The 26,168-nt window shown below is 43.1% G+C and overlaps 1 protein-coding gene across 2 annotated transcripts; it reads left to right on the plus strand.

Annotated features, from left to right (window-relative positions):
* Positions 1-271: 271 nt before the first annotated feature.
* On the plus strand, positions 272-26,168 carry NAAA (N-acylethanolamine acid amidase). Of its 2 annotated transcripts, none has more exons than XM_065914723.1 (11): positions 272-600; positions 1,167-1,331; positions 4,230-4,356; positions 10,384-10,474; positions 12,037-12,113; positions 16,146-16,318; positions 16,475-16,537; positions 17,735-17,801; positions 19,160-19,188; positions 22,796-22,904; positions 25,924-26,168. In XM_065914723.1, exons 1-10 carry the CDS (start codon positions 392-394, stop codon positions 22,869-22,871), a joined length of 1,077 nt encoding a protein of 358 aa, XP_065770795.1. In that variant the 5' UTR covers positions 272-391; the 3' UTR covers positions 22,872-22,904; positions 25,924-26,168. The 2 variants fall into 2 exon arrangements, with proteins under 2 accessions (XP_065770795.1, XP_065770794.1); XM_065914722.1 differs by having other exon boundaries at positions 273-600; positions 23,738-26,168.

The following is a 26,168-nucleotide window of genomic DNA, read 5'->3' on the forward strand; positions in this document are numbered from 1 at the left end:
CAATAGGACTGTCCCGCTTCACCGCTGAAATCATTTTCTTAAATACCCTCTACGCCGCGGGTTACACGCTCTCTGCCCACCTGGGTGGGATGGGGCGGGGAGCGGCAGCGAGAAGCCGGCGGCCGCATTTAGCATCCCGGGACCTGGAAGCCGGCCGCACGCTTGGCCGGGGGCGGGGACGGGGGCGTGGTATGGAGGCATCCGGGCGGGAGCCCACAGGCTAGGCTAGAGAGGCGGCTCTACTCGCAGTTCCGGGTCCCAGCGATCGGAGCGGGCCGAGCGGCGCGCAGGCTCCCCCTCCAGCCCCCAGGCTCCGCCTCCTCCTCCTTCCCCAGAGCGCCTCCGGGGCTCAGCGGCTGGCCGCAGGGTCCCAGCTGTGGCCGCCCGAGCAATGAGAGCCGCCGGCCAGAGTGCGCGCCCGGCGCTGGCGCTGCTGCTGCTGCTGCTGCTGGCCGGAGCCGGGGTGTCGGCCGCCGCCGCGCCCCCTGCCCCGCCGCTCTTCAACGTGAGCCTGGACGCGGCTCCTCAGCTGCGCTGGCTGCCGGTGCTGCAGCATTACGACCGGGACTTCTTGCGCTCCGCCATGGCCCACATCATCGGGTGAGCGCGGGCGAGGGGGCGCCGGCGCGGGAGGGAGTGTGGCAAAGCCCGGACACGTGCTGCCCAAACAACTCTCCAGTCCCCGGGCGTCTGGACTGGCATTGGCCACTGCCCCGGGCCGGCCACGTCGGGGTCGGGGGTGACCCGGCGCAGCTGGTTTGACTTTCAAGTCCGGTGTCACCAATGGCACGCCCGACCTCCGGCCGTTCTGGATCAAGGTGGCGAGCGGATTGTCACCCGGGCTATCGCCCCGGCTGCTCAGCTACAGAGTAGGGAACGCACCCCCACGCACTCCTAGCAGGCCTCGAGGGACCCCAGGCTCACCCCTTTGGGAACCACCCTCCGTGCCCTCCTTCCCGCTCTTGAATGTTCTTTTCTCTCCTGGACTCCGCGTTCGGGTGATGCTGGCTGGACCTGCATTGTCAGCTCTCTGGGTAAGGGAGGCATCTAGAACTCACCCCGAGGACGAAAGCTTTAGGTTACTCCCTCTCCCCAGCACCCCCAGTACACACGCATAGTACCGACCTCCGAGCAGATCAGACACCCTCGTGGTTCTTCCTTTCTAGAGATTATGTCCCCCAGTGGGTCCTCGCATTGATCAGAAAAGTTGTCCCGGAGCTGGAACTCTTCCTGCCGCAGCCCTTCACCGACGAGATACGCGGCATGTGCGACGCCCTGGACTTCAACCTGGTCGACTGCATTCTTCTCAACCTGGCCTACGAGTTCAGCGCGTGAGTGCGCAGCGCTGGCGCGGATTAACTTGGAATTTAGCGGGGATTCCGGCGACATTTGAGTGGGAGGAGATGTGTTTTCACTGTGATAAAAAGAGGGTGGTGACCGGGCTCCCCAGAAGCCTGCAGTGCTTCCTCTTTGCTTCTCTGGGTGAGTCTGAGCAGCAGATTATGAGCTTCAAGAAGAAAAGCACCTTCTCTGGCCTCAATACTGAACTGTTGTTCTTGGATCTGAAGCCCCCTTTTTTCCCTTCTCCAATCCGGGTAGCCTCCCACTTTCAAAACTCTGCTAACACGTAGTCTCCCAGGAAAGTTTTGAAATAATCCCCCACTTAAGTTAACCCAGTGGCTGTCCAACTTTATCGTCATGGCTAGTGATCATGACTCCTCTCTCTCAGCCTATTTCTTCCGGGGTTGGGAGCACAGGCTACACGGTTCTGGCTAGTAGAGCTAGCCAGTGTTTGATACCTGCAGTGGGCATGATCGGCCCTGGTGCACATAGGGAAAGGCAATGAGGAGTGTGTGGGTGATCCCAGGCAGAGTCAGGGGGAGCCTCAAGTCTGTGGGCCCAGTAACAGGTCTCGGAAGTAAGATTTGACTTGATTTCTGTCTTCAGGACTTACTGTTTTGCCACCAGACCAGCTTCATCTAGTAACATCTTTTAGATACTTATAACTTATGCCTGCAAAAGATATTAAAAAAAAACAAAACATTTTTTCCCCTTTGGATAATGAAACTTTACTGCTTCTTGGCATCTCCTAAAATACCTAGGCAGGATAGGTTAAGAAGCTCTCTGTAACTGCCATCCTCTTCAGGGAAATGTTTTAAGACACAGACACAAATATGTTAAAGTCCTTTTCAATTGACCCAAGTTAATTTTGTCATTCTTTGTCTCCTACTTCTATCTTTTTGCTATTCTGACATGTGACTTTCTCAATGAAAAAAATCAGTTATTTTCATTTTCCTCTTCTTTTGCTGGAGTCACTGTGTTCAAACCAACTAAAGCAAAAGTTCTAGTAAAAAGATTCTAACTTTTGGATTTGATGTTAAGGTATATACTGAATTGCCTGACAAGGAAAAGCATCTTGCAGTGCTAATGCAGATTCCACCAGCATTAACAAAGGAAATTCTTTGTCCTCGTTTCTGGTATAAGATTTTTTGAATAAGGTTAAGCAAAACTGTGGTTGTTGTTGTTCAGTCACTAAGTCATGACTCTGTGACCCCATGGACTGTAGCATGTCAGGCTCCTTTGTCCTCCACTATCTCCTGGAGTTTGCTCAGACTTAAGTAAGACTAGCTACCCTTTTGGAGAAGGAAATGGCAACCCACTCCAGTATTCTTGCCTAGAGAATCCCGTGGACAGAGGAGCCTGGTGGGCTGCTGTCTATGGGGTCGCACCGAGTCGGACACAACTGAAGTGACTTAGCAGCAGCAGCTACCGTTTATTAAGCCTAGTAGGTACGAGGCCCTGGAGATGGTGTTACATTTTGTCATGTGGAAATCAAGCCTCAAAGGGGACAATTTGCTGAAAGTCAGGTGCATGTTGAGTCATCAGAGCTGCTGGTAAAAGTACGTGTCCCCAGTGCACTGCGGCGCATCTCCCAGAGCAGAGCCCAGCTCCCTAGATGTCATCTGTGCTTGGGGGCCTCTCATGAAAAAGCATTTGGCATGACACAGAACTGTTGCCTCCCCAATTTTGAAAAATCACCTTTGACAGAATGTCTGCAGACTTTATCTACTTCTGGTGTTCTGTCAGTTCCCTTCTTGATATGAACTCTTTGAAGATCAGAAACCTCGATGGTGGTGGTGGTGGTTTAGTTGCTCAGTCGTGTCCAACTCTTTGCGACCCCATGGACTGTAGCCCACCAGGCTCCTCTGTCCACGGGATTCTCTCGGCAATAGTACTGGAGTGAGTAGCCATCCCCTTCTCCAGGGGATCTTCTCAACCCAGGGATCAAACCTGCATCTCTTTTGTCTCCTTCTTGGCACCACCGCCAAGAAGGCCACCAGAAACCTTGGAAAAAATTAAGACCCGACCAAGCTTCCTTTTTTAAACAACAAAAAAGTAAAATTTGTTTTCTCTTAATTATAAAAGTACTATGTAATCATTATTGAAAATTAATAAAGAAAAGAATAAAGAAAATTAACCACGATCCTGTTACTCAGAAATGACCCTCCGTCCTTCAGGATATTTCCTCTCAGTTTGTGTGTGTATCTTTCTCCTGCCCTAGAATTGAACAAAATATATTTAAATATTTTTTATGTAACATTACATATTCTCAGGGAATATGGACATTTAGACATCTTAACAAACCTCTTCCTCTTTTCCTCAACATACATCTCTCTGGCTGGTAGTTCTTAAAAGATTCTTTTCTCTTGTTAGCTCTGTGCAGGGAGTCCTAAGAAGGACTGGAAAAGTGCCAACCCCCTAAGTTGTTCACCCCTTTCTCAAGAAGAGAAAGTGAAACAATTTGTGAGGCAGAATAGTTTGGTGCCATTGTACTTGTTCTGAGAAATTCGGAAGAGAGATGAGCTTCAACCAGCTTTGAATAGCATGTTAAATAGATACATACTTCCAAACAGAGGAGCAGGCAAAGTTCAGTGATCTCGCTGAGCCCAGAGTAGATCCATTTCAGATTTAGATTTAGGATGAAATTCTCATTCAGTGTGTTTTCAATGTCGTGTGTGCTGAGAGCAAAGGTCTAGTAACACTGAAGAAGCACTAGACCTGTGTCCAGCTGTCTTTTTCATCTTGAATTATGAATTCATAGGATTACATAGCACATGTGTTGTTTATAAAAGGGAAAAAAACCACTTTAAGGACTTATTTTTAAAATGAAAAGCTCATTTCCTTATTCTTGTTTTTGTTGTTCATGTTGAACTTTTCTCTTTTCCCAGATTCTGCACCAGTATTGTGGCTCAGGACTCCAAAGGCCACATTTACCATGGCCGGAATCTGGATTATCCTTTTGGAAGTCTCTTACGCAACTTGACTGTGGATGTACAGTTCATAAAGAGTGGGCAGGTATAGTCCGTACAGTGTAAGATTCAGAAATCAGAGACTTGCTAACCAGTTGGCCATCACTTAGATGGTCTGCAGCTTAAGTGTGTTATCAATTTAAGATACAAAAAATATCAACCTCCTGGAAAAACAAAACTATGGAGAGATTTACATCAAGTATGCCTGTAGAAATGAGAGTCATTTATTATTATTGAGCACCTGCTTACACAGTTCAATCCCTTTTCCCTAGGGAAATCTCTATGGAGGTGTGATCAATCGTCTACTTGGTTTTTTTTTTTGCTGGACCATTCAGCATGCAGAATCTTAGTTCCCTAACAGGGAATGAACCCGTACCTCCAGCACTGGAAGGCAGAATTTTAACCACTGGATGGCCAGGGAAGTCCCAATCGTCTACTTATGATACTAAGTCAGCTCTTTGCTTTTCCATGTTCAGGCTGCTGCTAGAATAGGGAGGGGCTGGATAGCACAATGGCTAGGAACACCTACTTTGGGGATCTAACAGGGCTGGGTTTGAATCTTCTGTCACTTCCTTTGTGAACTTGAGAAATTACTTATACCCATTTTGCAGATTACAGCTCAGAGAGGTTAATGACTACTTTATGGAGATAATTATAAAGGTTAAATGAAGTGATCTATGCAAAGCACAAGGTAGATGCTGGATAAATAGTGGCCAAATAATAAATAGTTCTTTACAACTATAATTGACCCATACGACTCTCTTATTTTTCATATTTAAGAAATTATACTGAAATCTTTTTTTTCATCCTAGTTTCTTTAAAAGTACAACCAAATGTGTACTGTTGTCACATTTCTGTGTAAAACTCTAGGGATATAGTAGTAATCAGTGTTTGCTGAATACCCAAAGCACATCATTCCCCTGAAACAGAGCAGAACATCCAAAAGTCAGACCTTGGCTTTGCGTGGGGAACATTGTTTAAGGATTTTATTTCATTTGTTCTTTGCATTTAGAGGTTGAGTCACAAATACTAGAAACTCATTTACTAAAAACTCATTTGCTTTTACAAACAAAAATTGTCATAAACATTCAAACAGTTCAGAAATTTAAGGTGGAAGTTTCTCCTTTTCCCAATTTCATTCCTTCACTTCAGCACTATTACCAATTTGATTTGTAGCTGAAGGTTTACTTCAAAAATGGTTTTAAGTGGTAGCAATGACAGAATATCCATGAAAATAAATTCTGAAAGGACATCTGCCAAAATGTTAGTAATTATTACTGAATGAGGGGACACTAATTATTTTTGTTTACTACTTTATGCTTTTCTCCATTTTTCTACAGTAAGAAAAAATTCTTAAAAATTGACATAAATGCAATAAAAATAATTTCAACCGCTCCCTCTAGACTCACCCTAACCAACAGTTGTTTAATTTGTTTTTGTTACTTCTAGAGCTCCCATGGCAAACAGTATATTGGTTTGGCTTTTCTCAGTGCTCAAACTATTATCATCAAATTTAACTGTTTACAGTTGGGTATTGTCTTTCTGATGAGGGCTCATGACCGATAAATTGTTTTGCTAAATTAAGAACAGGTTATCTGGTTATGCTGGGACTTCCCTGGCTGTCTAGTGGCTAAGACTCCATGCTCCCAATGCAGGGGGCCAGGTTCCATCTCTGGTCAGGAAACTATATCCTGCATGCTGCAACTGAAAAAAAAAAAAAAATGACAAAACTAAAGATCCTGCATGCTGCAACAAAGACCTGGCACAGTCAAATAAATAAGTATTAAAAAATAAAAGAACAGGTTATCTGCCCAATAACAAGTTATCCACTGAATAATTAAGCTCTTAAATCTCTTATGACTATACAGTGGAAGTGAGAAATAGATTTAAGGAACTAGATCTGATAGACAGAGTGCCTGATGAACTATGGATGGAGGTTCGTGACATTGTACAGGAGGCAGGAATCAAGACCATTCCCAAGAAAAAGAAATGCAAAAAAGCAAAATGGCTGTCTGAGGAGGCCTTACAAATAGCTGTGAAAAGAAGAGAAGTGAAAAGCAAAGGAAAAAAGGAAAAAGATATACCCATTTGAATGCAGAGTTTCAAAGAGTAGCGAGGAGAGATTAGAAAGCCTTCCTCAGTGATCAATGCAAAGAAATAGAGGAAAACAATAGAATGGAAAAGACTAGAGATCTCTTCAAGAAAATTAGAGATTCCAAGGGAACATTTCATGCAAAGATAGGCTCAATAAAGGACAGAAATGGTATGGACCTAACAGAAGAAGATATTAAGAAGAGGTGCCAAGAATACACAGAAGAACTGTACAAAAAAGATCTTCACGACCCAGATAATCAAGATGGTGTGATCACTCACACTCACCTAGAGCCAGACATCCTGGAATGTGAAGTCAAGTGGGCCTTAGGAAGCATCACTATGAACAAAGCTAGTGGAGGTGATGGAATTCCAGTTGAGCTATTTCAAATCCTGAAAGATGATGCTGTGAAACTGCTGCACTCAATATGCCAGCAAATTTGGAAAACTCAGCAGTGGCCATGGGACTGGAAAAGGTCAGTTTTCATTCCAATCCCAAAGAAAGGCAATGCCAAAGAATGCTCAAACTACCGCACAGTTGCACCCATCTCACACGCTAGTAAAGTAATGCTCAAAATTCTCCAAGACAGGCTTCAGCAACGTGAACTGAGAACTTCCAGATGTTCAAACTGGTTTTAGAAAAGGCAGAGGAACCAGAGATCAAATTGCCAACATCTACTGGATCATCAAAAAAGCAAGAGAGTTCCAGAAAAGCATCTATTTCTGCTTTATTGACTATGTCAAAGCCTTCGACTGTGTGGATCACAATAAACTGTGGAAAATTCTTCAAGAGATGGGGATACCAGACCACCTGACCTGCCTCTTGAGAAACCTGTATGTAGGTCAGGAAGCAACAGTTAGAACTGGACATGGAACAACAGACTGGTTCCAAATAGGAATAGGAGTATGTCAAGGCTGTATATTGTCACCCTGCTTATTTAACTTATATGCAGAGTACATCATGAAAAATGCCAGGCTGGATGAAGCACAAGCTGGAATCAAGACTGCCAGGAGAAATATCAATAACCTCAGATATGCAGATGACACCACCCTTATGGCAGAAAGAGAAGAAGAACTAAAGAGCCTCTTGATGAAAGTGAAAGAGGAGAGTGAAAAAGTTGGCTTAAAGTTCAACATTCAGAAAACTAAGATCATGGCATCCAGTCCCATCACTTCATGGGAAATAGATGGAGAAACAGTGGAAACAGTGTCAGACTTTATTTGTTTGGGCTCCAAAATCACTGCAGATGGTGATTGCAGCCTTGAAATTAAAAGACGCTTACTCCTTGGAAGGAAAGGTATGACCAACCTAGACAGCATATTAAACAGCAGAGATATTACTTTGTCAACAAAGGTCTGACTAGTCAAGGCTATGATTTTTCCAGTAGTCATGTATGGATGTGAGAGTTGGGCTATAAAGAAAGCTGAGCGTTTAAGAATTGATGCTTTTGAACTGTTGTGCTGGAGAGGACTCTTGAGAGCTCCTTGGACTGCAAGGAGATCAAACCAGCCCATCCTAAAGGAAATCAACTCTGAATATTCATTGGAAGGACTGATGCTGAAGCTGAAACTCCAATACTTTGGCCACCTGATGTGAACAGCTGACTCATTTGAAAAGACCCTGATGCTGGGAAAGATTGAAGGCAGGAGGAGAAGGGGACGATAGAGGATGAAATGGTTGGATGGCATCACCAACTCAATGGACATGGGTTTGGGTAGACTCTGGGAATTTGTGATGGACAGGGAGGCCTGGCGTGCTGGGGTTCATGGGGTCACAAAGAGTCAGACACGACTGAGCGACTGAACTGAACTGAATTAAGCTCTTATTCTTATCTAGTAGTCATAGTTTTAAAAGTATTTTTAGATATAGGACTTCCTTTGATCTGTATAGCAGTCCTGTGAAGCAGACTCAAATCAATACTTCCATTCTTATCTGCCAGATGAAAGGGCCAGGCCTTAGACGGTGGCTTGCTCCAAGCAACAGGAGGAGATGAGGCAGAGGTGGGACCAAACCCAGGCCTTCAACCTTCAAGCAGTTTTCTCCGCAAACTCAGTCTGTAAATTAGTCTCCTGCCCCAGCCAAGAGTTTATACAAAATGACCTGTCACAGACGATTGAAAGCATTCATGCATATTCAGTTACTAAGTCATCGCTGACTCTTTGCAACCCCATGGACTGCAGCCTGCCAGGCTACCCTGTCTATGAAATTTCCCAGGCAAGAATATTAGAGTGGTTGCCATTTCTTCCTTCAAGGGATCTTCCTGACCCAGGGATTGAAACTGCATCTCCTGCATTGGCAGGTGGATTCTTTACCACTGAGCCACCTGGGAAGTCCAGTTGAAAGCATAGAAATTTAGAAATAAAAGCAATTTTTCAGAGCTACAAGATACCATATCTTTACAAATTCTATCTTATAGTTAGAATTGCGTATTCTAAAACATCTAGGAAACTGCAAGTGATTTTGATTTTTATAACTTTAATTTTCTGAACTCTTCAAAAGTGACACGAATGTGAGTGTCAGTGTATCATGAGAATGAAGTGACCATATGATTATTTTTTCTTCCTATAGTTACATTTTGCAAGGGCTTTAATAATGAGTAGACTTATTTCCATTTTACCTCTATGAATGGAAATGGGGAGAATTCATGGAAGGCCCTCAGTGTGTCTTGGGTAAGAGGTCATTTAGAAAACTGAGGCCACTGCATTTTCGCTTGTAATTTAGCCACTTTATATTATTTTACAATTGAACAAGGTGGAAATATATGGCTAAATGAAAGTTACTGGCATAAAATTCAGCTTTTTAGGAAAAAAATGAAGCTATGCCCATTCATTTCTCAAAATACAAAAATATTAGTTCACCTTTATTGAACCATATGAGCCAGGCACTCTCCTAAGTACCTCTTTGAAAATTGAAATCCAGGACTTCCCTAGTGGTTCCAGTGGTTAAGACTCTCTGCTTTCAGTGCAAGGAGTGTGAGTTCGATTCCTGGTCTGGGAACTAAGATCCCATATGCTGCATGATGTGGCCCCCCCAAAAAGAAAAATGAAATCTGGTGTCTGAAATAGCCGGTTGAGTGTCTCTTTTTTTCTCAGGATATAGTAATGTCTTGCAGTCATTGGAGTTCATTTCTTTAATTTAAAGTGAGAGCAAAGCAAAAAAAAAAAAAAAAAAGAATAAATAATGTGGGAGTAATCCCTGTAACTCATGGAATAATCAGGGGATTAAGTGAAAGATGTATGTAAAAATTTTTTTTCATAATTAAACTTTAAATTTGATTATTAGTAAACAGTCTCACTTGTTTCCCTTTACTTTGTGGAGTTTATAAGAGCATGATATTAATTTCTTATAATTAAGTCAACACAAGTTTTTAAATGGAAGCCCATTTGCTACTTCTAGTATGGAGCTTCTTTTTTTTCTGTATGGAGCAGTTTGATGAAGCTTATTGACCCCTTCTTAAAATAATGTTTTATAAATACATAAAATGAAATGTACAACATTGTGAAGAAAACCAGTTATGTTGAAATACAGTTATTTCTATATTATACTTTTCTTAATACATTAGCTAGTAAAATTTAACAATGGGTCTAATAACTCCACCATAAATGCAGGATAGTGATAAGTATGAATGATATTTCAAGATATGTATGTATGATGCCATTATGTATGTGAAATACCTGCGATTTCTCCTGGTGATGACCATAGGCACTCTATAACTACATGAGTTCTTGCATTTATTCGTTACAGAGGGAGTAAAATTTCAGTTTAGAAGTTAGTGAAAATAAAGATGTATCTTTTTTTTTCCTCATCCAAGGTCACAGATCCACTGACTTCTGTCCCTGGGCCCTCAAAGTTAAATCTAGAAGGCTATTGAGTATTAGGTTGGAACTTGGAAAAATAAATCCATGAAATCTGGGGCAAAACAGGTATTTCAAAGTACTTTTGGTTGGAGTAATGAGATGATGTCTTATCTCTTGATTTCAGATTGCCTACACAGGAACCACCTTTGTTGGCTATGTAGGATTATGGACGGGTCAGAGTCCACACAAGTTTACAGTTTCTGGTGACGAACGAGGTACTCACAACAAACTCCCAAGCGTTTTCAGCTCTATCCCTGTTCAGTTTTATCCCAGTACGTCATTCACTCAGCACATGGAACACCTTCCCTGCTCCGTACTTCCATTTTAGTGGGGGAAGGCGGGCAGTGTGCATGTGAGCAATGAACAGGATTTCAGCTACTGATAAGTGCTCCCAAGAAAGTAAAACAGGAAGATGTGGTAGAGAATGAAGTCGGGCATGGAACAAGTACTGCAGGGATAGGGTCAGGGAAGGCTTGACTCACGTGACCCAGGTCTACAGAAGCTGGGGGAGAAATCCCAGAAACAGAAGACTATAATGTGGCTACAGGATGGAGTAAGGGGGAATATATTAGAGATGGAGAAAAGGCTGAAGCCAGGGGCAGGGTTGTGAGGAGGAGTTTGGGTTTTAAGCAAAATGGAAGCCCTAGGAAGATTCTAGGGCTTCCCTGGTAGCTCAGTTGATAAATAATCCACCTGCAATGCAGGAGACCCTGGTTCAATCCCTGGGTTGGGAAGATCCCCTGGAGAAGGGAAGGGCTACCCACTCCAGTAGTCTGTGGGGTCGCAAAGTCAGACACCACTGAGTGACTTTCACAGGAAGATTTTAGGCCGGGGTGAACAGATCTGTTTTGCTTTTACATTCTTAACTTTCATTTGGTTGCTCTATAGAGGCTAGATCGTGTTGGGTTAAGATGGAAACATGACTGTCTGGAAACGGTTGCAGTCATCAGAGGATATAATGATGGCATTATACAAGCAACATCTGTAAAGCACTTTACCATTTTCTGTGCAAAATTTTCTCTAAGTTGTCTCATTAGACCCTCCCAGCAGTCCTGTTAGTTAGGCTGAACTGATATTATTAACTGAATCTATTATGCAAAACAGGAAACTGAGGCTACAAGGTGAAAGGACAGCTAGGAGATGGGAGAGATGGTTCTCAATTTGATCTCCTGGGTCCTTGCCTCGTTGCTCATTATACAGCCCACCGCCATGGCCCAAGGTTCAGGAGACACCACTCACTTACCCAACATGTGGGAAACCTGGAGAAAACTCAGCTCTGTCCTTGGCCTCTGTCCTCAGGAATTTGCAGCTGAATAAAGGATAAAGACATGTACCAGGAGTCTCTTTATTTCCATTGATGTATTCTTACTTTTTTATATAAGCCTGACCAGGAAGATGCTGGTTGAGGATGTATCCATGTCCATAATAGTTCTTTATCCTCTTATATTTCTTCATCATTTCCTTAAGTGTCAGCTGTGAATGAGACTAATTCTCAACCAGTGGTACCCAAACCACAGCATGACAGTTACTGAAGTTTTACAGAGAATGAACAAAAGGGGCTTTGCTTCCATCATTTTGTGGCTCAGATTGTTTAACTGATAGTTATGGTATGAACAGGCTAAAAACACAAAAAACAAACCTCTTTTAAACCTTAACCTAATGAAAACTAGTTCTATGATTAGCTTGCTAAGACTGAGTTAAAATGCCTGAACAATAAAATGTGCCTCTAGGGCAGCAATTCTAGTGTGTGTCAACATTATCATTCCTTCCTTGGCAGATAAAGGCTGGTGGTGGGAGAATATGATTGCGGCCCTTTTTCGGAGACACTCACCGGTCAGCTGGCTTATCCGCACTGTAAGTATTTTTACTTGTCAAGCTCACTTCACTCTAAGGGCTTCCCTGGTGGTTCAGTGGTAAAGAATCCTGCCTGCCAATGCTGGAGATGCGAGATCCATTCCTGGGTTGGAAAGATCCCCTGGAGAAGGAAATGGCAACCCACTCCAGTATTCTTGCCTGGAGAATCCCATGGACGGAGGAGCCTGGAGGGCTACAGTCCATGAGGTTGCAAGAGCTGGACACGACTGAGCAATTGCGATGAAGAGGCTGCAGTTCAAGGTGTCTGGCTAGAGTTTGGTCAAGAAGGAGAATCTTTGTCATAGGCTCCAATTTTCCACACAGCTGATTGCAATAAGAGACCAAGCTTTTCTAAGGATATAGATGTACCCTTCTTTTAGAATCTCCAACTGCAAATGCATTCACCTCCATCGGCAAGGATCTTAATGAGCAAAACAAATGTGTTAGAAGATAACTTGACGCACAACAAAAGGAACATCTGGCTTTACGTTACTTATTAGTCAGCAGAGTTCCAAGTCACGTATAAATCGTGGTCTGACCACAGAAAGCACATTTTTCTGGAGCACACCTCTGGTGAAAGGAGCTGGCCCTGCCTCCCTTTTAGCCTTTTGGGCCTTTTGTTGTCCTGGTGTAAGTAATGAAGACTCCCTAGGCTTGAAATTTTCCTAAACTTTTTACTTGAATATTCCCTAAATATGTTGATAAACACTGCACCCTTCACATATTTTTAAGATGACCTCTAAAGTATTTTATCTTAAGATTAAAAAGCTGCAAAAATCCAGTGTATTGGACGTGTTGAGATTTAAAAATAAAACTATAATTTAAATCTTTCCGGGGGAATCTAAATACCAAGAGTGGTTTTTTCATTTTATAATTTACATATAATGAAATGCAGAAACTTTAAGGATTTTGTTCAGTGTGTTTTGGCAGTCTTACACACTCATTTATCCGTCCACGTAACCACCAAACATACACAAAATATAGACCCTAACAACTAAAATAAAATGTACAATGTAATAATTGTGAGTTAAGTTTTATTTGCAGCAAAATGAGGAGTATAGCTAGGGAGTCATCATTTCAGATAGCTCTGAGAAACTGGTTCTAAGAGATGGGGGGAAGGTCAGTATAATATATGATTTCAGTGAAGGGGGAACGGGCTGTCAAGCACTTCTTTTGGCAGAAGCTTGCCGCTACTCACAAGACGCAGATGTCATCATTGATGATTTTAATGCTTTTCTAGATATGAGGAAATGAAAGAATTGGGCTCATAAAATCTTCTCCTGAAAGTAACTATTCGAAGGCCCTGTTCTGCCGGTTTTTTCCAGAGCACAAAATGCCTCATTGCTGATCTCTCCACCTTGAACTCCTTTCAGAGTGTGTTGAAGGTCAGCGACTGCAGTGGCTAGTGACCCGATCTTTGTGGAGGCGCACAGTGGGTGACAGTTTTTAGTTGGCATCTGTTTCCAAATGTCCCTGGAAATTTTCCCTAGTGCTCCTTCCTAGTCAACTTCCAACCTTCTCTGACTCCCCACCTCCTTGCCAGGCACCACTCTGACTTCTATCAATATAAGAAGTTTTGCCTGTTCTAGAATTCGTATACCCCAAATCATAGTATATAGACTGTTTTTCTTTCACTCAGCATGTTTTTCAGACTCATCCTTATTGGTATCACTAGTTCTTTCCTTTTTATTATTGAAGAAGATTCAGTTGTACGAGTGTGCCACAATTTATCCATTTTATTGTTAATAAATGGACATTGGGTCCTTTCCAGTTTGGGGCTGTTGAGTTGTTTTATTCTGAACTCAGCAAAATTATATGTGAGGCAATAGGAGGTGATATTATGATGGAATACATGATGGAATATGTTTTGGATTATGTTACCTATAGCATCCCCCAAGTGCTAGTGAAGAATTCATTGCCTCTAACAGAATTCTGTAGACTAAAGCCAAAGGACATCAGTAAGAAATCCTGAAAGTAGCTGGACTTTCCTGGTGGTCCAGTGCTTATGAATAAGGCTGTGTGTAAATTCTTGTGCCAGTCTTTTTGTAAACTTATATCCAGTTTAGTTGGTTACATAAGTACTTAAGAGTGAAATTGTTGGGTCATAAGGTAGATGTATATTTAACTGAGGTAATGCTGTGTAATTCACACCCCATACTATTCATCCATTTAAAAATATACAACTCACTAGTCTTTAGTATAATTCACAGTTATGCAACCATCACTACAGTTTTAGAACATCTTCATTCCCCTGCAGTGGGTGCAGAGAAACCTGCACCCGTTAGCAGTCACTGTCCGTTTCCTCTGTTCCCTGAGACAGATAAGGTTCCTATCTTCCCCTCAGTATGCCACTAGGGTGAATAATAGCAGTCACCACTGCCTTCAGTATTTCTTTCTTTTTTTGACTGCACCCTGTGGCATGTGGGATCTTAGTTCCCTAACCAGGGATCGAACCCGTGGCTTCTGAATTGGAAGCACGAAGCCATAACCACTGGACCACCAGGAAAGTCCAACTACTTTCAGGATTTCTTACTGATGTTTTTTGGCTTTGTTCTCGCAGAGTTCTATTAGAGGCAATGAATTCTTCGCTAGCATAGCTTGGGGGATGCTATAGGTAACATAATCCAAAAAATATTCCATCACGTATTCCATCACAATATCACCTCCTGTTGCCTCACATATAATTTTGCTGAGTTCAGAACAAACCATCTCAAGTCTCACTACCCCAGCCTGACAGCAAGTGATACGCATAAGGCTGGGAAAAGTCCACAAAGCTTGCCGTGGTTAATGATTTATGATGCTAAATGATGGCACCTTTGCAGACACCAGTGTTTTGAATCGTTCTTTTGTCTGCCCCTCTCCCTACCCTTGACACTGGGCTTTGGCACTATTCAGGAGGGTGAGATGGCTGTACTTTCTAAAAGTGATGAAATAGTGTTGGTGAAGGTGCAGGTGGGAGGGACTGGCCCTGTAGCCAGGACTTTCTCCAGCAAGATCAGCTTGAGGAGGGAGTACATGTGGAAGCAGAAGATTTGGAAAGCGATCCCCGTAACCATCCGTGCTGTGGACCTGAGGAAGTGTTCAGGAAGTCCAGTTCAGCTTGCCACTCTAACACAGCTTGCTGTGTTTCCTCTCCAGCTCTTTGCCAATCTGTTCCACTGAGCTGCGGCTCTTACCCACCCCCACTCCCAGCCCCACACAATCACTGCTTTCTCTGGTCTGCCTTCTGTTTGCCTGTCTGACCTCTCCTCATGTGACACCTCCCTTGGAGGTCTCCTCAATGGCCTGGGTAAGGACCAGTCCCATGCTGTGACTTCTGCAGCATCTGCTTTGGTGTTGACACTCATTACGTTGTGTCGCTATTGCCTGTTGACTTTACTTTAATCTATGGAAGTTTTGGGGAAAATAAGGACCATCAAATTGACAGCTCTGTTGCCACACAGCACAGTGCCTGGCACATAGGATAGGTATTCAAGAAATGCCAGCTGAGAGAACAAATCAGTGAAGAGCATGGGGGGACCTTTGCCAGGGTGATCTGCCATCAAATCATACAGCCTTTGTTTTGGTGAGCCAGGTCTCTCACCCAAGTGAAGTGAAGTGAAAGTCGTTCAGTCGTGTCTGACTCTTTGCAGCCCCATGGACTGTACAGTTGATGGAATGCTCCAGGCCAGAATACTGGAGTGGGTAGCCTTTCCCTTCTCCAGGCGATCTTCCCAACCCAGGTATCAAATCCAGGTCTCCTGCATTGCGGGCGGATTCTTTACCAGCTGAGCCACAAGGGAAGCCCTCTCACCCAAAAGAACATGTCAAAGTTCTCTTCTTTTGTGAGAAAAATCCTCCTGCTGTTGCCTTTCCACTGGAGCCTCCTCCATCTCAGGAGCCCTGATGACAAGGGAATGAGGGCAGAGCAGTTCAAGATTATAGCCATGGGTTCATAGAGCAGGAGTATGTGTTTTGGACCAATTGTCCATCACCTGGTGTGGGTAAGTGACAGCTATGATGATGCTAATGCAGGTTTGTCTTTCTGTTCAGACTCTGAGTGAATCAGAAAACTTTGAAGCAGCTATTTACAAACTGGCTAAGACTCCACTTATTGCGGATGTTTATTACATTGTTGGCGGCATATCCCCCAAGGAGGGAGTGGTCATCACGAGGAACAGAGGTGGCCCCGCAGACATATGGTCTCTAGATCCTTTAAATGGAGCGTGAGTAGAATTAAAGGCTCTGGTCATTTTGTATCAATAATCTTTTTTTTTTTTAATTGATGAGCCTAGAGATATTCTTTATTTTTGTATATGCTTTTTTCTTTAGCTGTGTCCCAAAGGACCTTGGGTAAGACAAGATGATGTGCTTTGTTGCAGGTGGTTCCGAGTTGAGACAAATTATGACCACTGGAAGCCAGTGCCTAAAGGAGATGACCGAAGGTAGGCTCTGCCCACTGCCTGGTGTGCAGTGTTTTCTTGTGGTCAGGAGAACGTGCCCCTCCTGCTCCAGGAAGTGGAAAGACTACAGGTGGTGTCCCCTCCCAGAAGATGTACTTGGGCCCCTGGCCAGGGCCTCGGCCAGGATGGGAGAGTGTAGCATGTGGCAGAGAGCATGACAGGAAGCTGGCTGGGAGTTGGGAGGACAAGGTTGATTCTGGCCTTGGGGTCAGGAACCCTAGATTTCCCCACTAGCTCTGCTGATGAGTCGCTGGGTGGCCTCTTGAGCCTCTGTTGACCCATCTTCCCCCCACCCTTTTTATTTTTTATTAAAACTTTTTATTTTGCATTGGGGTATAGCTGATTAGCAATGTTGTGATGGCTTTAGGGGACTAGCAGAGGGACTCAGCTGTACGTATACATGGATCCATTCTCTCCTAAGCTCACTCCTATCCAGGCTGCCGCATAACATTAAGCAGAGTTCCTTATGCTATACAAGTAGGTCTTTGCTGGCTACCCATTTTAAATACAGCAGTGTGTACATGTCCATCCCAAACTCCCGAACTATCCTTTCCTCCCCGGCAACCATAAGTTTGTTCTCTAAGTCTGTGAGTCTCTCTCTGTTGTTGACTCATCTTTAAAAGGAAATGATGGAACAATATTCATGGTTTTCTATGTAAGACTATTTTTGGAAGGAGAATATTTTCTATACTTAAATAAACTGAGGAATTCCCTGGGGGGGGTCCAGTGGTTAGAACTTGGCACTGAAAGCCTATTCTGAAATCCTGTGTGGGAGCCTGGGTTTGATTCCTGTTTGGGAAACTAAGATTCTGCAAATGGCCAAAAAAGCAAATATACAAACAACAACAATAAATAAATAAAACTGGGTGCTTTAATTTCCCTTCTAATTTTGAAAAACTCTTTAATTGTAATTCAGTGTGCCCCAAAGAGCAAGTAGTCATATACTTTTCCTTGATTTTATTGGCCCGTGTGTTGGATGACAGCTGGTCACAGGGCCAGGCTGTGTGTGACTGTACATGGTCTTCTGAGGCAAGGCAGCGTGCATGCGTGGGGCCAGTGTCTGTTTAGAAGAAAGCAAGACACTGAGGCTGGCCTTGGTACTGAGCCTCCCCAAGTGAGAGCTGGAGGGACTCGGGGTTTCCTGAAGTGCCAAGTGACCTTTGATCATTGTCCTTACAGAACGCCCGCCATCAAAGCCCTCAATGCCACGGGCCAGGCAAACCTCAGCCTGGAGACGCTCTTCCAGGTAACTTGTGTCAGAGTGTCCAGTTTTTACCCAGGATGTTTGGTGTCTTTCTCAATCATGATTAAAAAAAAAATTCCCTGAAATCAAACATTGTTAAAGTTTTACCTGGTTGAAAACATGTAAAAGCAAAGCCAGATGACATTTTCTGAACTTGTAACCATGTAGATTAAAGTGTCCATCTTAACCTTTCTGCATGTTAAAAAAAAAGAAGGCATAGTCGTAACTTATGTTCATTTGTTTAAAAAAAAAATAAGAGAAAGGTTTCAAAACTATCACCCCAAGATAAACCAAAGTTATTTTTTTCCTGTAGATATTCTGCATGTATTTCTCCTACCTTTTAATAGTCACTTATTTATTGGTAGTATTTTATTGAAGTATACTGGTGTGCTGTGGTTCATGGGGTTGCAGAGAGTCAGACACGACTGAGCGACTGAACTGAACTGAACTGAAATACTTGCTATAAAATACTATATAAGCTTCAGGTATACAACGTAGTATTCTTGCCTGGAGAATACCCATGGAGAGAGGTGCCTGGTGGGCTACACTCCACGGGGTCGCAAAGAATCGGACACGCCAGAGCAACTCAGCGCAGCACAACACAACATACGACATAGTGTTTTTAAAGGTTATATTCTATTTCTAGTCATTATAAATATTGGCTGTATTTCCTGTGGTTTATAATATATCCTTGAATCTTATTGTATATGTTTGTATGTCTTAATTCCATACCCTTAATTTGCTCCTACTCCTCCTTTCCCCCTGCTAGTCTGTTCTCTTGTCAATAAGTCTGTTTCTGTTTTGCTATATATATTCATTTTTAATTTTTAGATTCAACATATTAGTGATATCATACTATATTTTTCTTTCTCTCCCTTATTTCACGTAGCATGGTGCCCTCCAAGTCCACCCACGTTGTTGCAAATGGCAAAATTTCATTCTTTTTTATGGTTAACTATGGTTAACTAGTATTCCATTGTGTGTGTGTGTGTATATATATATACATATACATATATATATATATATATATAGTGTGTGTGTATATATATATTCATGGTAGCATCCCACTCCAATTTTGCCTGGAAAATCCCATGGGCAGAGGAGAGGTCCATGGGGTTGCAAAGAATTGGACATGACTGAGTGCACATGCATGCATGCACACACACACACACACACATACATATATCACATCTTCTTTATTCATTTGTTGATGGACACTTATGTTGCTTCTGTATCATGACAATTGTAAATAATGCTGCCATGAACACTGAAGTGCATGTATCTTTTAAAATTTTTAGCACTTTTTTTAAATTAAATTTATGTATTTTTAACTGTCTTTTAATATGATTTTTCCCATGCAGGTCTTATCAGTGTTTCCAGTTTATAACAAGTAAGTGACTTGTTAAGCATGCGTCGTGCATCACCCCAGCATGGCAGACTCTCATGCGCTTTCTGGCTCAGCAGGGCCCTGAGGGCCCCCACAGAGCAGGTTTTCTGGGTGCTGTGAACACAGCAGTGACAAAGTCTCTGTTCTCCTGGGACCAGCGTTCTACTGGCAGGAGCAGGGAGGAGGCAGGGAGGGGAAGATAAACTCACGTACCATGTCAAGTGGGAAGTCCATGGAGAAAAGCAAAGGTTAGGAGGATAGAGTGATCTGGAAGAAGAGGGCATGCCATGTTCATCCTAAATCCATCTGGGAGCTGGGGGCCACCCTCCCTGGTTGTGAGTTCCTTCATGTCACTCTGAGGACTAAACTATAGACACCTCTGGCTTTCCTTTATCTCCCCGGGGCGTTTCTGCCACCCTCATCCTCATTTCACAGTGATTCAGCGCCCAAGTGAAGGATTCTCTTTTAGCCTGCGCCCTTGACAGTAGGCTTCTGCGAGCTACGGCTTCTCGGATCTACAGGCTGGATTTCACCCACCTCCTTTTCCGAGGTGAATCGCTGGGCCGTGTCGCCGCTGCCACAGGAGGCTCTTGGTTAAACTTGAAGTGTAGCCCCTGCCGAACTTGCACAGGGCTCTCTGAAGACCCACTGTCACCATCGTAGCAAGGCTAAATGGGCCAACAGCCCACTCCTCCGGGCCCCGTCCCCCTTCCCCTGATGCCTGATTGCCTCATCAACACCGGAGGCCAGCTCACTGCGGCGGGGCTTAATTTACTAACATAAAAGAGGAAGCAAGTCAATGCAGAGTCCTGTCTCCTCCTTGTACTTCCATAAATTCCCAAGCCCAGCATTTCCTACTTTCTCATCATCCTTGCTTCTTTCTCCAAGGCAAAAATATCAAAATGGTATTCTTCAAGAAACAGTCTAGTACAGATGAAATTTGTAAAGTGATTTTTAGTTTCAAATACCCAGTTGATATTTTTTCTTTGAAAGGATCCTCTTTTATACAAATGTAAAACAGCAGTTTTCCTGACGGCCTCTAGGAGAACGTTTGTAGTATTTGGGTGTTTTAAGATTCCTTGGGTACAATGACACTTTTTTCTTTAAAAAAGAAAAAACTTTGTTGGAGTATAATTGCTTTACAGTATTGTGTTAGTATCTACAGCAAAGTGAATCAGCTCTATGTCTACAATGACATTTTAAAATCTGGAGTTACTCTTCTCACTTTGCACCACAGCAAGAATATATCTCTTTGGAATTGTTTTTAAGTATGTCCAGATAAAAAGATAATTGCTAAAAATTTCCTGTAAACATATTCTAACAGCCAAAAACAGAAAAAACAAATTAATATTTTCCCACTGGAACAAATGAGTTATTTGGGTCACACACCAAAAAATGACCCAGTACCATACTAGTGAACTAGCTCCTTGAGGGCAGGGAGAGCAAAAACAAAAGACTCTCCTGATTTGTAGCATGTATTGATTTCCGTGGTGTAAATACCTTCCCTGACCTACTTCAGGATTACAGTTGGCTCATAACCTTCCTGAATATTTAACCATTGATTCTCACCAGCCTCCCGGAGTCAGCTCCAACCCACTTCCACTAGGACACAATCTTGCCCTTTCAATATTCATTTAAAAAATAGATGAAAACCTATTTTTGTGTTCTTATAGTTTTTAAAAGTTATATAAATGATGTTTCTTTTAAAGATTAATAGTATAATCAAATAGTTTTAATATTTATTTTAATAAAGCAGTTTCCATACTGTAAACAGCCCGTATAATTTTAAATAGTTTCATCATAGACAATCGAATGTAGTTTAATTGAGTTAAACATTCTCCAGTTGTTAGTTTTCCCTCATTAAAGCTTTGAAATAAATATTATTAGTACATTATTCCCCTTCCACCCCGCTTTTGTATTATTTTCCTTGGCCTAAATTCCCAGAAGTAGGATTACTGAGTTAAAAAGACTACGAATGTTTAAATGGCATCTGAAATGCTTTGTCAAAAGAGATTTGTCAGAAATTCTAAAGTTTACCAAGAAGCATTTTTCTCTACTGTGTAATTGAAAACCCAAAAGGAATTACGTTTAAATGATAATGATCCCTGAACCAGAAATAACACAGATCCCTGACTCTCAGGCGCTTTACATGGAATGATTACTATCAACTAAACGCTGGGAGGAATTGGGGGCAGGAGGAGAAGGGGACGACAGAGGATGAGATGGCTGGATGGCATCACCGACTCAATGGACATGAGTTTGAGTAAACTCTGGGAGTTGGTGATGGACAGGGAGGCCTGGCGGTGCTGCGATTCATGGGGTTGCAAAGAGCTGAACACGACTGAGCGACTGAACTGAACTGAAGTCTGTTTTAGGTGTGAGGTTAGTAGAAATGTCTGAACAGAAGCAGTGATCTCTATGCTGCCCCCTTGTGCTGTGCTATAAAATTACATGTCCCTGCGGTAGAACACCATCCTCTGCTGTGGCTATCAGCAGAGGAAATACTGCAACAGTGATGGAGAATAGAATTGTGACCAAATAAGTAACTGAGATCCTGTTCTGGGAACCTTCATTACCGTTGGATGAGCTCTGCTTGTGCTCACAGTGCTGTCTTCAGGCCGATGTACGATTCAGCTGCAGGGTACCAGCTGCTGCTGCTAGGTGGCTTCAGTCGTGTCCGACTCTGTGCGACCCCATAGATGGCAGCCCACCAGGCTCCCCCGTCCCTGGGATTCTCCAGGCAAGAACACTGGAGTGGGTTGCCATTGCCTTCTCCCGCAGGGTACCAGCACCTGTCCCTAAATAGCCTGGCTCCAGATGCTGTGAGCATGCATCCCAGCTAGTGTCTGGGGCAAGAGGTAGATGAAAGGAATGAAGTGAAGTACCTGAGTGTGTGTGTGTGTGTGTGTGTGTGTGTGTGTGTGTGTGTGTGTACGCACACACCCAAGTTATTGGGATCTCTCACTCTGCAGAATATTGAATGAGTGACATGGTACTTTTCATCCTTAGATTTAGGCAAGTGGGCCCCTGGTCTTGATTCTTGAGCTCTAAGGGCCCCACTCTGGCCTTCCTCTGACTCTCCCATGATATAAGGAATCCACTCAGAGTCTGACCCAAGTACCTAGGACTCTGGACTTCTTGGCCTGAACAGCACCAGAGCCATTTCCAGGGCCTGTGTGGTCTGCTTCCTGGTGGTGGTCTCTTGAGGGCAGTATGCAGCCGTTGTGGATGTCGTGTCTGGTGGGGGATGGCTGGGTGTCGCAGTTGAAGCCTGGATGTAACAGTGGAGTGTCCACGCATGTGCCACTTGTGAGCCAGGCAGAGTGAGGCTGAAGGCCAAAGCCAGCTCTCCCTCCTGCCACGGAGGAACTCAGAGGGATCTGAGAATTTTAAATTTAAATTCAGTCTCCCACAGTGTTGTCAGAATAGGAAAGAACACTTTGTGTGACTGCTTGAATTATAACTTTTAATTATTCTGACATACGTGGATCTCTATTTGCAATCTTGTCCCTGATCCCAAGTGTTAGGAGAAAGGTTGGGATTTTTTTTTTTTCTTTTTGGATATTAGAGAAAATGATGTGTATATTAAAATTCCTCTCTTTATTTTCAGCTACACAATCTATACTACTGTAATGAGTGCTGCCAGCCCAGACAAGTACATGACTAGGATCAGGAACCCGTGTTAAAAGCAGAAGAGAGAGATCACCTATTCTATGAAGGTTTGCTAAAGTTGTTTTTTTTTTCCCAAGGAGTGGGGCTAGGGGCAGGTAGATGTGTGTTGGTATTTCTCCTGGAAGACAGTGGCATCCTCAACATTTATACATACATAATATTTTCTGACAGGTATCTGGTGTATGGTTGTCATTTGTGTCAGGTTAATGTTACAGTTGGGCTTTCCTGGTGACTCAGATGGTAAAGCGTCTGCCTGCAATGCGGGAGACCTGGGTTCGATCGCTGGGTTGGGAAGATCCCCTGGAGAAGGAAATGGCAACCCACTCCAGTATTCTTGCCTGGAGCATCCCATGGACAGAGGAGCCTGGTGGGCTATGGTCCACGAGGTTGCAAAGAATTGGACGTGACTGAGGTGACAGTACGTACTCAATGTCACAATTAGGTATTTATTTTGAATTGTTTGATTGAAAGCTAATCATCTGATGCCCAGTGACCTTTGCCCTTTATTAAAACCTGCTTTCAGGGCAAAGTGTTACCTCTTCACTTACACAGAGGGGCAAATATCTGTAAGCCTTCTGTGTCTCCAAAGTAACAGGGAGGCAAGCCCAGTTCCTTTGCAGACAGACCCTGAAGGACTAAGGACACTCAGAATTTGTTGTAGGCATCAGTGAGTCCATAGGTGAGAGGAAAGATGTGAGAAAGAAGCAGTCTTTTCTGCTGTCCCTACAATTGAACCATGTTGGCAGCCACTGATGGACAGGATACCTTTTCTGATTGCAAGGATCTTCTGAAGTTTATAAATCTAGCCTGATGTTTGGTCATTCACTTATGAGGATATTAAAATCAGTTTAAATTAAGCCTATTTCTTTTTTCCTTACAGATGATTTTTTTAATGAAATTTTTGAAGAGCTGCACTTTAAAAAATAAAGTGAAAAGATTATATTTTATGACCAATACAGGCTTCTTCCTCATTAAACTTTTCAACCTTGTGCAATGGGAGCAGGAGGATCCGTCTGGAGCTTGTCATGGTAAAGTGGGTAATAGGCAGCCTTTCTTCAAGGTTTGCCTTGACCTCCTCTGAGCTGCTTCTATGCTAGCTTGAACAACTCAAAGATTATTTTTTTTATTTCAGAGGGCAAGCCATATCCTCAGGCTTTATTCCCAACTTCTCACCATTATTTATACCTATGTGGTCATATCTCAGCTTATAAAGAAATGAGCAGGCAAGACCTCCTTATTCATTGGGAAGTGCTTCTGGAAGTGTCTGCCAGCCTTAAATAAAATTAACAGCAATTATTTTTAAGCAAAGAGGAGTTTATTAGGGAATAGCAGAGGAGTTAACAATTCAAGGCAAGCACACAATGGCAAACCATAGGCAAGTCTAAAAAACAAAGAGGAATTTAGCTTTTATTGGAATCTGGGAGGAAATTGGGGAGCACTGTTTTGAACAAAATTTCATTAGAGGAGAACAAGAGTTCAAGGTTGTTGCTGTTTCACATTGGTTGCAAGCTATGGTCAGTTTGCTGTTGCTGAGAAATGCAAAAAATCTTTCTTCCTGCTGGCTGTGTAACCAGAGATAACAATTTTCCTTTCATGGCTTCCCCACTCCATTTAAAACCAAGTATCTGGGTTTCCCAGGTGACACTAGTGTAAAGAACCTACCTGCCAATGCAAGAGACATAAGAGATGCGCATTTGATCCTGGGTTTAGAAGATCCCATGGAGAAGCAAGTGGCAACCCACTCCAGGATCTTTGCCTGGAGAATCCTAAGGACAAAGGTGCCTTGTGGGCTACAGTCCATGGGGTTGCAAAGAGTCAGACACGACTGAAGCGACCTTAGCATGCTTGCATGCTTTATCTGTTTTCACATTTCTCCCTTTTGATCAAGATCCTTCTCTGAAAGTATCATTGATGCAGAATCAGGTTGTTTTGGCTGAAGTATTTTTGTCTGTGTCCCTCAGTGCTGGGAAGGACCTTTTCTAAGAGTTGTGTTGGGTGGAAAGACCAAATAGCATTTGGAAACCACAGGGGCCACATTTGAGCAACAAGGAAGGTAAAGAGGAGCTCTCAGGCATCTCCCATTCTTAAGTTACGTCTTGTCAAGCTTGTAAGCCTTGGAATCTGAAAGTGAAGTGTTGAGCTGACATCATATTGTTTGGTGCATCATTCCTGCAGATATTTGCCAGGCAACAGGTACAAAGTCTTAAAATGGTTATGCAAGTCAAAATTAAAAGTAGAATGACAAATCCAGTTTGTATAGTTGTCCTGAAGATCGAAGGACCATGGGGAATCAGGTGAAACTTGTAACCAGTGTTTTTGTTCCCTGATTTTATGTAATTGAGTTTCTACTTCCCCAGAGAAATGTATCCATGAGTAACAAGCACTGGTTGTTCTTCTAGGAGGTAGCCAAGGGAAGTTCGGTTACCTAACACCACCTTAGCTAAGGAATTGCAGAATTAAGGCAATCTCAGCTAAAACTGGAGCAGAGACAGACCTGTAGGGGAACTGCTCCCAACCAATGCATCACTGATTACAGTAAGTCCCCTATATACGAACCTTCAGTTCTCAAAGAGGCAAACATGCATCTTGTTCCAGCAAGGAACCAGAACCTGTGCCATCAGTGTCAGACATGAGTGAAATTGCAGCTTGCCCTCCATCTCCTATTGCTGACCATCCTTCAGCTCTACCATCTCCCAACTCCTCTCCTTCCTGCAGTCAGTAACTTTCCTTGCCTGTTCACTTGATGCCAGCCCCTATATGCCAGCTCTTGTATTACTGTACTTTTCAAGGTACTGTAAGATTTAAAATGTTTTCTTTCTTCTGTGCATTTGTTTTTATGTATTATTTGTGTGTAAAGAATTATAAACCTATTACAGTACGGTACTATATAGCTGATTGTATTAGTTGGGTACCTAGGCTAACTTTGTTGGACATACGAACAAATTGGACTTACAAATACACTCTTGGAATGGAACTCATTTGTATGTGGGGACTGTACTCCAGACAGGAAGAGATATATGCCTACATCTCAGACAGGAAGGTGTTGCCTACTCTACTATCCAACAGGAAGAAGAAAACTGATGACAGCCCAGCCAATCAGACTGTAGCTGCCAACCAATGAGAAGTCTCCATACTTTGGACTGCTAGCTTCCTCCAGTAAACTCTTTCATGATTACACTGCCTCCCAACCTGCTTCTTTTCCCTATGAAAACAAACTCCTCTTTCTTGTTCTCTGGATTTACCTATGGTCTGCCATAGTTTACACATCCCAAATTGTATTCCTGTGGCTATTCCCAAATAAACTTGCTCTT

This window comes from Muntiacus reevesi, chromosome 22 (genome assembly GCF_963930625.1).
Source record: "Muntiacus reevesi chromosome 22, mMunRee1.1, whole genome shotgun sequence".
Taxonomy (NCBI): domain Eukaryota; kingdom Metazoa; phylum Chordata; class Mammalia; order Artiodactyla; family Cervidae; genus Muntiacus; species Muntiacus reevesi.

Excerpts from the sequence above, each read along its gene's own strand:
- NAAA (XM_065914723.1), top strand. The coding sequence starts at position 392 with ATGAGAGCCGCCGGCCAGAGTGCGCGCCCGGCGCTGGCGCTGCTGCTG. Across the intron at positions 1,332-4,229 it reads CTGGCCTACGAGTTCAGCGC|ATTCTGCACCAGTATTGTGG; the intron begins GTGAGTGCGCAG and ends CTCTTTTCCCAG. Across the intron at positions 19,189-22,795 it reads GTGTTTCCAGTTTATAACAA|CTACACAATCTATACTACTG; the intron begins GTAAGTGACTTG and ends CTTTATTTTCAG.